The 13632-nt window shown below is 42.1% G+C and overlaps 1 protein-coding gene across 8 annotated transcripts in view; it reads left to right on the top strand.

Moving 5' to 3' along the window:
- Positions 1–926: 926 nt before the first annotated feature.
- Positions 927–13632, top strand: part of ADGRG6 (adhesion G protein-coupled receptor G6) — a 112183-nt gene continuing 99477 nt past the window's right edge. For 4 of the 8 annotated variants that reach the window (XM_074580556.1, XM_074580561.1, XM_074580553.1 and 1 more), the window contains exons 1-2: positions 927–1091; positions 7075–7175. In XM_074580556.1, coding sequence (XP_074436657.1) covers positions 1090–1091; positions 7075–7175 — 103 coding nt within the window. In that variant the 5' untranslated portion in view covers positions 927–1089. Of the gene's footprint in view, positions 1092–1642; positions 1911–7074; positions 7176–13632 lie in introns of those variants that run through there. The other 4 variants (XM_074580558.1, XM_074580557.1, XM_074580555.1 and 1 more) reach the window with 4 other exon arrangements.

Raw genomic sequence — 13632 nt, 5'->3', positions numbered from 1 at the left:
GGGTCTGTGTCAGCAGCCCTGGGACACAGCGCGGTCGTTTGTTTCCCGGAGGCATGTGGGCAGGCCTGTGTCCAGTGTAGTGGGTGCATGGGGCGTGTTTGTCCCCTGGGATGCTGCAAGGTGCTGCATGCCCAGGAGGTACGGCTATGGAGGGTAGTGCACCTGGGATGGGATGTCCTCAGAGGTGACCTGTGTCCTTTGGGTATGGCTCTGGTAACTACCAAGGGTGGTGTACCTGGGATGGGATCTCCTCAGAGGTGAGCTGCGCCCTTTGGGGATGGCTTGGCAACTACGGAGAGTAGTCTACCTGGAATGGTACCTCCTCAGAGGTCACCTATGTCCTTTGGGTACAGCTCTGGCAACTAGCGAGAGTAGTGTACCTAGGATGGGACATCTGCAGAGGTGACCTCTGTCCTTTGGGGACAGCTTTGGGCCTGCGGCTACCCACCCCTGCCTGGGGACTGTGCACCCCTGGGCTAGGCCCAAACCAGTGGGCCGGGGCGCTGTGTGGCAGCGACTGAGTAAGAGATGGCGTCTGGCGCTGCCCGAGGAGTGCCCCTCCCGAGGGTCGCTGTCGGGGGCTGTGGGTGTTGTCCCGGTAGACACCCCTCTCCCCAGAGCGGCACGCCGGTCCCGTGGAGCGGGAGGAGAACGCCGGGCCCCACGGTGGCGGCAGACCGACGGGCCCTGTCCTGCCCCCCCGCGGTGGGCGGCTGGGGCCGGGCCAGCCCGCGGGGCCGCGCCGGAGCCGCCACCTGAGCCCCCGGCTCGGGGACCGGCGGGCCCTGCCCTCTGCGGGGGCGGCTTCGCTCGACACCGAAGTTTCCCCGACTCCGTGCCGAAAGAGAGAGAGAAAGGCAGGTCCCGGCGCGGGGCGGGCATCGGCGGCGGAGGAGGAGCGGACCGGCGCGGTCCCGGCCGCCGCGGGCGGCGTGTGCGGGGGCGGGCGTGGACGAGAGGTGGGCGAGCAGCGATGACCTTTGCGAGGAGCCCGCGAGGGAGAGGGCCAGAGGCAGAGCGAGCGGCGGCGGGGGAGGAGGAGGAGGATGGTTGCTGAGACTCGTAGGAGAGCCGCCCCGTAATGTCACCATGTAAGTCTCTTCTCCGGACTCTGGGCTGCGGGTTTGCTTCGTGGGGCAGGAAACCAGGGCCAGATAGGAAGGACTTTCCCCCCAACCGCCCCCCCACCCCGTACCGTAGTAGGTGATGAGTAATGTCAGGTTTGAGCCGTGTAGATAGGTAGGGCTGAAGGAATGGGGAAACGAGGGAGTTTCACAGCGGGAGCTCAGAGGGCAGGGCTCTGCCCCGTCCGGGCTCCGGGTCCGCCGGCGGCTGCCCTGCAGGGTCTCGGGCGGCCACTGCCTCTCTCAGAGCACTCTAATCCCGTCCCTGGGGCTGCTCTCGTGAGTTTCCCCGTGCTCGGAGGCAAGTAGCGAAACCCTCAGCCCCGCTCGCTGCGAACGCCGGTGTCCCGGCGCCCGCCCGGCCCGGCCCGGCCTCTCGGCTCGGGGCCGTGGTCGCTCACGTCGAGGGGCCCCGTCCAGCACAGGCGCCGTTCCCAGCTCTCCAGGTGCGGTGCCAGCACAAGTCGGGAAAAAAAAGGGAGAGGGAGGGCCGGGCGGGCTCCATAAAACCTTCCCAGCCCCACCGCTCCTCCCTGCAGCGCACGGCGGAGCGGAGGCAGCGCGGGGATCCGCCGCTGTCGGGGGGCGAGGGGCGGGCGTGGGCGCCGCGGGCGGGTCGGTGGCACTCTGTCCTGTCCTCACCCCGCCTGGCCCCGGGCGGGCCACCGCCGTGGCCTCTGGACTCCTTCCCCGATATGGTTTGCCTTTACTGACAGGCTCTCGCCGAAGGTAAGGCAAGGCGCCACAGTTGGGGATTTGGCGTTTCGGCGGTGCGTTCGCAGCCAGGTGAGAGGGGGGACCTGCGGCTGGAGATAAGGGAAGGAATCAGTGCAAGGGCAAAAAGGGTAGGGTTTGCTAACAGCGCACGGGGGAAGTTAAGGCAGAAATGAGAAGTTCCGAAAGACCTAGTGCTGCAGCACTACAGAGTTGCAAACTCTGGTTGCAGTTGCCTGCAACTGGGAAAAGTTCATTTTGAAAGGGAAGCCAAGGGACCAAGGCGGATCTGATACAGCTGGCACTCTTTAAATTGAAAGGTAGTGTCTTATTTTTTCCATCTCTTTCGATGAGTGTGAGGGTGTTTTCAAGATTGACTGTAAGAATAATTAGGAACTAGTAGGGCTTAACAAAATGAAAGTTTTAAGTGGTGGTGTGTAATTCATCTCTCAAGACATTTGTGCACTACAGTTTAAAGGGTTTCAAAGAAAAAATCGACTCCTCTCTTAGCCTGCAGGAACCAAACTGTGAGTTGTAATCACCTTTCTCCTGTTGTAGTTCCACTTCAGAGTGATTAAGCTTAAAATCTTTTTGTTTACAATCTATATGAAAAAAAGAAATTGTGAAATTGATGTTATCTTTCCTTTAATTTTAAAGTGTCAGCAACATTTTTCCTTAATAGCTTTAGACATGTCAAAGACTGGAGAAAGTCATGCCAGTCTGCCTGAGGCAGAATTCACATCCTACTCCAGGGAACTTTGCCGAAGCTTTGAACAAGGAAGATGGTGTATTCAAATGTGTATTGCATGTTTTGAGATCATACAATATACAAATGAAATGCTCCAGGATTATTCACGTTTTGAGAATACTTTCTTGCAGAGCTGTATACTCCTTAAAAGGTGATGATATTGTGCTAGCTGGCTGCTGGCATGTAGAGTAAAAGGTTTAGTAGTTAGATGTAGCAAGACTCCCACTAATTTCATCTTGAACTATGTCAAGTTACCATCCATTTATGGTTTAGATAAATTACATGTCTATTTTGCTCTTCTGGAATGAATTGTGAATAAGGTCATTGTCTCCCTATGTTATAGGAAATGAAAGTAGCTGTGGACTGGGCTTTATTGAATTGGTAGCTAGAGTGCATAGCTGGTCATGTCACACAGTGTCTACAATGATATAATGCAAGTCCATAGAAAAATCAGTAGTTCTTCTATCAGACTCCATAGAAGGTCACTTTCTGATTTTTCTGCTGTTTTTATTATTATTTTTAAAAACGGCATTAAGAGGGATTGCTGTTGTGAGACTATATGCAACTGTAATAGAGGTACTCCTACCATAGGAGCAGTCCTCAAATATATTTGGTAAAATGTTGGTTTGGATTTGTGTTTGACAATCTACAATGATTTGTTCAGAGCTGCTAGTGTGTTGCCAGCTGGGAACAGAATAGGGCTTTTTCATTTAAATTGAAACAGAATATAGAAGAAAACCCACTATGAACAGTGTTGAGCAATTTTAATGTATCCAGGGTTAAAGACTGAAATAATCCATCTGTGTTCTGAGATCTTTGTTATGGACTGCTTACTTACTTAAACTCTTGGTGTGTTTTAGTAAATTACTCTGCTGATATCCATTCTCTGTGCTACTGATGAATATTAAATGACAGAATACATCCTTTTAATACAATTTAAAACAGGAACACAAGACCAAAAGTGTCTCTTGGGCCATCAAGTCAGTGCTGTTGTGGCAGGGGACCATATAGTCCCTTGATAAGCTATAAACTAACCCAGAACTGTTTGTGTTTTGTTTTGTTTGGTTTTTTTTTCTGTTGAATTATTCATATGCTGTTTGGATTCAGTTCGAGATGTTAATTAACATTAGTAATCAAGAAAATGAACCTTAAAATAAATATAAACGTAGTGAGTATTAACAGGTGAATAATATCTGCAACTAAGTTCAATTTTTTTTGATGCCTGGCAAGTATTTACCAGTTGCTCTGGCTCCTTTTCGTAATTGTCTGCCAATTGGGATCTCACATTATAATAACATCAGGGATGGATTTTGTTATGGAAGAAGCCCTTTTGTTGGCAATGTGTTAGCTGACTTCCATCCCTGACAACTTCTTGTGTGAACAGGGGCATTACACACGTCACAGTGTAAGGCTGTGAACAGTCAGTCTTCTGAATTTTTGGCTCTCTGTCTATGCAAGATCTCAAGAACATGTAAATAACTGATTTCCTCACTCATTTATAGCACTCAGCTAGAGGTTATGCTTTGTAACATAGATCTTCAAAAGTCCTCTCTAAAAGAAACAGACCTGACTTATGGTGCCTGCATTTGTGGTGTGGTTTTGTGGTGTGCTTTTTCTATGGCCTCGTTTGAATTCGATAAACCTTTCTTGTCAACTGAGATGAGGCAGTGTAAAGAAAATTGTTTTGTCCTTCAGCAGTAGAGAATGTAAGCAAAGGAGACAGGTTTGCTATTTTTTACATATTTGTTTGTTTATTTTGGTGGAGAATTTTGTATTTTTTTTACAGCAATTGTATAATTACCTAGCCTTTTTCTCTGGGGAAAAGTCTTTATAGCTACTCCTTTCTGCCTTGTTGTTTGCACTTACTTATGCTCTGCGCTGTTGTTGATTATCCATGTTCTTGAAATCTTTCTTGACTTGTGCTTTTTACAAGAGTGAGGATGAAGAAACAGACTGTAAACTAACATGGTGGAGTACTGGCTTGTAAACTTTACCGCAATGCAAGTAAACATTAACAAATAGAAACTGGCCAAATTAAATAGCTCTCAGGCTAATGCAGAATCTCAGATTCTTTAAGAAAGGCACTAAAGGCAATGTGACTGGGTAGATTCACTTCAATCGAGGCAGTAGAAACCTGTCATGTTATTTTTCCTTGAGTATCTCACAAGTTGTGTTTTGGTTTCTCCAGCTATTCAATGAGAAAAAACTTCAGCTGAATTCAGAGACATCAAAATTGATGGTTGCTGTAACACACAAAAAATGTATCAATGCGATGAAAACCAAAAGCGATTTCTTCTGAATTAATAAATAATTGTTTGCAACTGTTTCCTCGTCTGATAACTTTACCTGTGCTTGCTTAAAACAAACCAACAAACAAAAAGCCAGTAATGCAACCACTTCTACAGGTTTGCATTGGTAGATTATGCAGCAGTTTGTTTCTTCTGTATAAACAGCAATATACTTCTGTGTCTCTGGTATGTCATGCTGTTATCCTCAGCATTTCCATTTCCCCACTCTGTGAGTATATACGCATGCTATATGTGTTTTTATGTGCATATAACTGTTTTCATGTCTTAAATGGACTTCTGTTCCAAGTCAATTTTCTAAAGTCATATTAAGGGTATTGTGGACTTATGAATTATATACATCAAACAGTAACTGCTCCCAAACATCAGCATTCTGATGTCTGAGATTTTAATAGGGATTTTTGGGTCATTAAGTTGAAGGACAATAATTCTATTGTTTGATAATCTGGTTATTTTGTGTGTCTGGCTTCATCAAAGAGATTCTTGTATTTCAGAGCCCAGTGTTTTCTGTGCTTGTCTTCAACACTTGTTAAGTTTGACTTTACAATATCTCAGAAAAATAAATCGGCTTCAAATTCCTAATTTGATACAACTACCCATAAAGAACTGGACTTCTTTTGTAATCGGATACTTGTGCTATGTAACACTGCACTGAAGGGAAACCTAACTGATTGCAGCAGTCTGTTGAAGTGCCATTTACCTGGGCCCATTGGCGTCTGGCCCACAGGAGTGGTTTGATGAACTGCTACTTTTAAAACTGAAACATTAGTTGTTCCTTTACAATGGTTTATCTTGCTGCATTTAAGCTTGGCTTGTCTACATTACAGAACTCCCCTTTGGGAGGAAACAGAAGCCGATACTAGGAAAGGATTTACGCTTGCCCCCAGGTTTCACTGGCCCATTCACAGCAATGTCTGTGGAGCAGAAGGAAGACTATTTTCCCAAGTTTAAGAAAATTAATTTTTCTTGCCACTGAGTATGAACTCTGGTCTTTTTCACTTACCTCTTTCACATTTCTGTCCTCATAAATCATACTGGTGGCTATTCCAAATACCTTCCTTTCTTCTGTATTTAATATGCACTAACCTCGACATTTGTGTTCACCAGTGTTTCTTCATGACTATGCATTTGTGGTTTTTCTTCACATACTGTTGCTGGGAAAAGACTTGTGGAATATTTTGGGGATTCTGTTAGAGGTTTTCTCCCAGTATAACTAGATAATATCTTACTGAACAAAAGCCAGTTATCGCCAAATAAGAGGGGAAGGAGTTGGTCAAAATAATGCGTGTTGTGTTTCATTACTTGTTGCTTGCTTTTGCGTGTTGCTGATTTGTTGAATAAACTGAGATGGGAATGTAATGAAGCACCATTCATTTGGGATGCATGGTTACAAGTCTGATCAAGTTTGTTAACAGTCTTTCTTGCTTCCTCTCCTGGCCACTATGGAAGAAACATTTTGGTTTAGCCATTAAATGTCCTGTATGCTTCAACGCAAAGGAAACTTTAACTTCAAGCTATAACTGATAAAGATTTTTATATAATTGCATTTGTTTTATTAAATAATAAAGATGCCCCTGACTGTACTGGCAGCACAGATGAGCCCCTAGATTTTGGCAAGGAAATTGTCATGATTTTCATTAAAGTTCCCAGCGGAAAATGTCATAGCTATCAAAATATTAGCATTGAAAAATATGGAAAGGCTGGTTAAGGGCAAAGACAAATTCTCACCCACCATCTTTATATAGTTAATAACAAATATGTATGTATTACATATATTTAAACAGCATAAATGTATTTGTATATGTAAATTATGTAACTAGGTAAAGTAAAACTTTGCAATTTCCAAAAAAACCCTCTGTGCCTTAACTCTTTCAGACTGTCACCATATGGGCTGCTTGTTTCTTTTACTGAGACACCACCCACACCTGTCTGCTTAGAAGCCTGGTGCTGGCCAGTCTTCTGTTTTGTTGTCTCGTAAGAACCAGACAACATAATTTCTGACCCTTTTTAGCAAGCATAGAGACTTCTGTCTCTGTTTAAGCAACACTAGGGCCATCCGGAATTTTCATGTGCTGCTTTATTTACTGCTAGTTACTAGTTTGACTAACAACAGTATTTTCTCATTTTCTTGGCTTGTTGTAAAGCTCCCTGAATTCTTCCTCGCTTTTTTTTTTCCCCACAGGATGTCTCATGTAAGTGAAATGTGGTGCTATCACTGGAAATGGAAGCTGCAGCACTGTCTCTGCTTGTTTACCACATATATTATATGCATGCAGCAAGGAGGTATGTCAGCAAATTATCTTCTCGCTTAAATAAATGGTCTGGGAGACAAAGTTTTCATGACTGAGGGCTATGCTTACGTATGACTGAATTATGTACAATATAATGTTTTGATGAAAATGATGTGTTATAATTATTAATTGTGATTTGATAGGTTGGCTCATATTTTCTGCTACCGCTGAATTTTCTTTTTGTTGTTTTTTTATCATTTTGCTGTTATTAATTGTTGCCATTTTTTTTCTTTGACTTTGTTCTTTGAATTCTTTCATTTTGCCTTCCCTTTGTCTTTACCTTGTTAAGACCTACCTCTCCTTTGAATTTCCTCTGGTTGTTGGCACACTGTGGGTAATCATGTAGTTCTTCCCTTTTCCATAGTACTGTTTGTGCCTGTAGATCATGTATTCAGTAACCCTTCACTCCAGTTCAAAGCTGTAAAATAACTGTAGCACGCTTATCATTTTTAAACATTTGTATCATTAAAATAATAGAAACATTCTTCAGCAAGCTATGTGTACATAAGATAATCATACACTGTAAAGAACAGTCAGTTTAAACTTAACATTATCTTGGTCTGTAGTGACACTCGAGTACAGAGTCATGTAACACATTCTGACTGTTTTCTTTAAACATATGAATGAGAGATTTCATTTACTAAATGTTTTTTCCTAACCACTAGAGTGCAAAATATTTTAGGAGCTCCGTCTGCTTTACTGGAAAAAAGAAACCCTCTGGAGTTTATTCTGGAGCATATGAAAATTTTGGAGCAGCCGGTAGTGCTCAGCTAATTCCATATCAGATGGGTAGTTTTGCTGTTACAGACTTGCCATTGGAAAAAGGATGGGTTATATATAGAAAGAGTTTCTAGCTTCTTTGATATTGCTTTTTCTTCAAATAAAAAGTGCAGTTGTTTTGGGTTTGGTTGTTGTTTTTTTGTTTTTTTTTTTTAAACCTGCACTTTTTATTTAGAGAAAAAACAATGCAGTAGCTGTGCAGTAGCAGTTTCCAACTTCATGTCACTTTAATAGTTGTTTTCCATTTCCATTAAATTGTGTAGCCAGAAAGGTACTTAGGACCCAGCTCTCACATTGGCTGATGGCTTTTGTGTCCCTGTATTCCTGAGCCATAAGTGACCCTCGGCCATGCAGCTGCCATCCTCAGCATAAAGTAAATCGGGAAAAACTGCTATAATTTACAGCTACTGTGGGTTGTTATCTGGTGACTAAAATATTAAGACCCAAAGACCATTAGTCTTTGCTAATTCCTCTTGAAAAAGGTTTAGTTATTGAAAGTGCAGGTGACAGAGCAAGACTAAGTCCCATGAGCCAGAAGGTCCTAGCTAGTATACCATGATGGAGAAAGACAGCAACAAACTCACCTGTGCACTCAGTTAATCCCAGCATAGCATTGCTACCTGTGCTGGTACTGAACAAGTAGGTGGGTCAAAAGCCCTATGCCAAACTCCGAGATACACTTCTACAAAACCCTATATGCCCTTGGCTAACTACTTCAGCAATAAAGTTGTTGGTGCCATTGGATTGGTAAAAGCACACGAAGTGTTCTAGGTGATTCGGTCTCCTCTGTTACAGTTACTGTCTGTGCTCCTTTCTCAGGCACTGGTTCGGCATGTAGGAGACTCAGAACCAGGTCTCTGATGGAAATCAGAGCAGAGACCTGAACCTGAGTCTTTTACATCTCAAGTGCGTGCCCCTGGGGGCTTTTCCTTTCTTGCTTCAACTGGAAAAGATTTGAAAACTTCAAAAATTTCAATAAATGGAAAAGACCTTTCCCTATCTGCCTGAATGATGAGTAGATAAATAAAGTACAGAGTAAACACCCAGGTTCAATAGACAAATGTTTGCTGTTCAAGAGTGAAAGAGATCATAGATAGTCTGCTGTTAATACTTGACTGAAATGAAAATAAGACTTTTACCTTTACAGCAACCTGTCATTCAGCAGTACTTGCCTGTAGACCCTCAGGGTTCATGTTTCTTTTTATGTTGATGTAAAAGCATAGGTTATTCTGCAAAATGGAGACTTTTCATTTGCTCTTTTTACTAGAGGAAGGCAGACAAGGTGGGAAACACTACTGCTCCTGCATTTTTTGTGTTCTTAAAAGGTATTGGTCACTTTGGCTGTGAATTCATATGGTATCCATAATCTCTCTGGCAGTTTAAGCTTTACTGAAGTTATAGGAGAAATACCATAAAGCCTGACATTCATCCAGCTTCACTAGTGAACTGTAAGCTTAGAAAGCTGTTGGGGCTTATTAAGCTTTGCCTAGAGGAGGTTACATAAAAACGAGGGATTAAGATCATCAGGTACAGGTTTTACGGATTATTTAAGTGGCTATTCAGAAGGATAAAAATATCAGTCATGCTGTGACATGGAAAAAATGAAAAAATAATAATTTTATAGTTTAGGTGGAGAAGAACTACAGGAGTTGGCCTGCTTTCAGAAAGAAAGCTTAGGAGAAGGATTACAGAGCAGAACACTTAGAACATGAGTGGCATGGTCTGTGAAACGACTGTTTAGCCACAAATTGATCAGTAAGGTACTGACAAGCAGGTGCAGCAGTGGACTGTAATCCCAAAATATTGGTCTGATACCTCAGAGGAATCAATGGATACACTCTGACGCTTAAGACAGGAAGACAGAAAGAAATTATGAAAAATAAATTTAAAAAATGTAACATGTTCTTTAGTTAAAATCTCAGCAGCCATAACTGTTTTGGCATACAGGCTTCAGATCATGTGTTGTGACATGAGGAGAAGTTGGCCGGTTTCTATTCCTGTCTGGGGTAGACATCCCTATTGGCCTTGAGAAAGTCATTTAGCTGTGCCTCAGTTTCCCTGCCTGTAATGATAAGTGTATATCTTGCCTCCCTGGTAAACAGCTTGCTTATCTTCCAGTGAAAGGATTGTATAGAAAATGAGATGGTAGAATGGTGATGTTTTAAACCGAATCAGTTAAATCTGCTTTTATCTGAGATTTAGACATTCCCGGCTTTCCGTTTGTATGTACGTTTTAGTGGTTTCAGAGAGCCCAAAAGAGAACAAAGAGAGCGAAGAGAGTTCAGGAAAACATAACTAATGGGGGCAGACAGAAGGAACTAAGATTTTTTTTTTGGTCTAGAGTAGGCAGAAAGGGGAATGCACAAGAATTGAGAATATTTAAAGAGATAGCTGCAGTGTGAAGGGATAGACTGATCTTTCCGGGCAGCTGAAAGGGCAAAAAGAATGGGCTTAAATTACAGCAAGATAAACGAGGAGAGGACATCTCATTGAAAGGTATAGATAGCAGCGGAATAGATTGCCAAGGTAGACTGCAGAATCTCAATCCTTGGGAATCTATAGTAACATCTGCCAGAAATGGCTTAAATCTATAGTCCTCTTTCCACAGGGCTGAGAAACACGTTAGATGATTTCCAGATTTCCTTCATTTCTATAGTGCTTCCTTAATCTTTGCCCTGTAGAATCTACTTTGGCTCAAAATCTGGGAGATGAGCAGATCCATTGGAAATTGCACTTTTCAGAATATGACAGTGCTTTTGCTGTGGTGTTTGTCCTGTTGCAATGGCCTAATTTTTAACTGACATAAGGAAGCAGCAGCTCAGTATGGAAGGTAAAAATCGGTAGCTTCAGGCATGTGTAACCTCACAAAAAGTGTTCCATTTAGTCTCCCCTTGCTTTTTGGCATTTCTGCTCTCATAGCAAAATGTCTAATGTTTCAATATTATACTATCTTTTGGTTTTGACTGTGCTCTCTATGGTAACTCCAGAGCAGAACTGGAGTTTTTTCAGTGACCTTAAAAGCAGATTACAGTTGGCATAATTACTTTCCAATCCAGTTTTCAAGTGTCTTGTCAGTACTGGACTTCCAGGGTTTTGGACTCTTGCACATTTTGAGGAGATTGCAACATCCTCATAACGGTGTTTTTTTTTTACCTTCTTCTGTCATCAATAGGTACATAATTGCATAAGAGTCGATAGCTGTGTTTAAATTTTGACTACCATGCAGCCATATATAGTTTTATTCAGGATGTGGAAAATACTTATTTTAATAAAGCCATGAGTACATCTGCAATTCTTATTGCGCCGTTTCTGCATTATGCCCTATACCGCTGTTACCACACAATTACTATGACTGTAGGTCATACTATGACTGTAGGTAATGCCATTTGTCCTTTCGTTCATCCATCAGTAAAGTGTATTGGTGTCTGTAGTCATGTTTCCATGTCTTCAAAAAGATTTAATCAATCCCCAGAAGCTCACCAAAGAGTAAGTTTCAATTCTGTTACAGTCCCTGAAACTGTAATTTCGTTTTTTTTAGTGGTGATTCAAAGCAAAAATTTGTTCTGTTTTTAACTCCTCAAGAAAAAGAGGTGAGAAAAAAGAATAAAACTGAAAGCAGGTCCTTCACCCACATGGCTGATAATGGTCTCCAATATAGGATCATGTCTGTCCATCACGTTCCTTAACTGGGCCTGTGTAGCTAAAGGAGGGATTAAAGTCCCCCCCTTGTTTATGGGAGACTTTCAGAGTGACCCTGCGGGCTCAGGAGCCTAATAAGAGGTGGGACGGGAGTATGGTGGGAAGTATGGCTTATGCCACCTGCGCTAGCAGCAAGCGTTAGTCACATTGCTGTCTGTGAAAATGGTTTGGGTTTTATCTTGAACGGCCCAAGTCAGGAAGTGCGTTTTTTCACCACAGATCTGAAACTGCCTGCCCCAGACAAGGGCCAAAGATCCTGTCGCTGAGCGAATGATGAAATGGTTGTCAGCACGTTCCCTTATCTTCCTCTCTCTTTTACCATGTGCACAGCCAGAACCAAGATGTTAACCCACTCAATCAGCACAATCCTCACATACGGCAGGGAGGCAGGGGATGACTTTATAACATGATTACTGGCACTTTGTGAAACTTATCCTGTGGTATCCTCAGGGTGAGAACAGATGTGCATATATTGCTGAGTAGACGTATTGCAGGGTAGGTGTGACTGAGAGTGCTGTCCCTGACTCAGGCACGGAAATTCATGTTTCTGAAAGTTATGGAAAAACTCGGAAAACCTAAAAAGTTTGAAAAAATTATTCAGTCTGGCAGTCCCTTTCCTTACATAGGCATAGATACATCATGTGTAATTGAGAGATTAGTCAGAAGGAATCTGGATATTTAATGAATAGCTCCAAAGTATTTTTATTCTTACTGCTTTCTCTGTCAGTCTTCTTTTGCATTGTAATGTAGCTTAAGCAAAACAAATCAAAAGCAATCCTTTATGTTCTGTTTAATATCTAAATTTCTGCTGGCTTGAGGCATGTGTTTAGAATTTCTGTTCATATAAATCTTGCAGAGAAAAAGTTATTAGTTGGCTTTCTTGTATTTCCCTTAGTTGACAGTTCATTAATGTAAAAGTAAATCACTACTGGAATGAATTTCACAGGAAGCTGCCTCTCATTACCTCTGTTTACTTTTTTAACTATAATTTTTTGATGGTGTTGATAATGCTTTTCCCTAAAGTGTTTGGACTTCATTGCATTCATTAACCATAACAATATTGCCCTAAAAGCACAGTGATTTTTCCACACCCCCCCGCCTTCCTCTGATATGCACCTGTAGCCAAACTCAAATGGAATATTGCAAAACATCACAGAAATTCAAAGTTTCCTAGGACCTCATCTTACAGGGTGTCTGCACTCCTTTATTAGATGACAGGCTAAATAGTGTACCTTTCTCTAAAGAATATACCTTTCACTGAAGGTCCTGTCTTTATGAACTGTAGGTTTTAGAATATGTTTGTAATTTATTTTTGCCTCACTTTTCCTGTTCACTGTTAAAAACATAGCCAAATGACAATTTGTCAGTTTGTGTATATTGTCTAATGGACAATGGACAATAAAAGTATCTAGCTCAGTGGTATATCCAACATTAACCCCAAAATTACTTGTGGCCAATTGACTGCCTCTGATAAAGGCTATTATGTAAAGAAATTAATTCTTTACGGTATTTGTCATTTGCTCTCAATAAAGTGAATGAACATTTCAGAACAAAATGAGCTTCTGTCTCATTAAAAGCCAAGCCTGAAGTCTTTGCAAATGCCACTTTTTTTCTCTTGTGGATTAGTAACGTGAGAAACGTCGCATCATGAAGCAGAGGTCTTAACTAGGAATAGAAGAGTATACCAGATAAAAGTTCCTTACATATAAGTCTAGCAATCATGTGACATGCATTTTAGTAAGTATTACAATTAATACAGAGTATTTAAAATGGTTGATTTCACGTACCAGTGGACCTTTTAAAAGTGAGTGATTACCACTGTAAAGTCAGCCCCTGTAAATTAATAAAAAGGGCTAATCTTGCAGATTTTGGATGCATATTGTTATGTCCGTGACTGTTTTGCTAGAATATTGGATTTGCTTACTTAATGGGATTGCTTAAGCGATTTGCATAAGGTGTAACATGTAATG

This window comes from Larus michahellis, chromosome 3 (genome assembly GCF_964199755.1).
Source record: "Larus michahellis chromosome 3, bLarMic1.1, whole genome shotgun sequence".
Taxonomy (NCBI): Eukaryota; Metazoa; Chordata; class Aves; order Charadriiformes; family Laridae; genus Larus; species Larus michahellis.
Note: the sequence above shows the minus strand (reverse complement) of the source record. Positions and strands in the feature narration are given on the sequence as shown.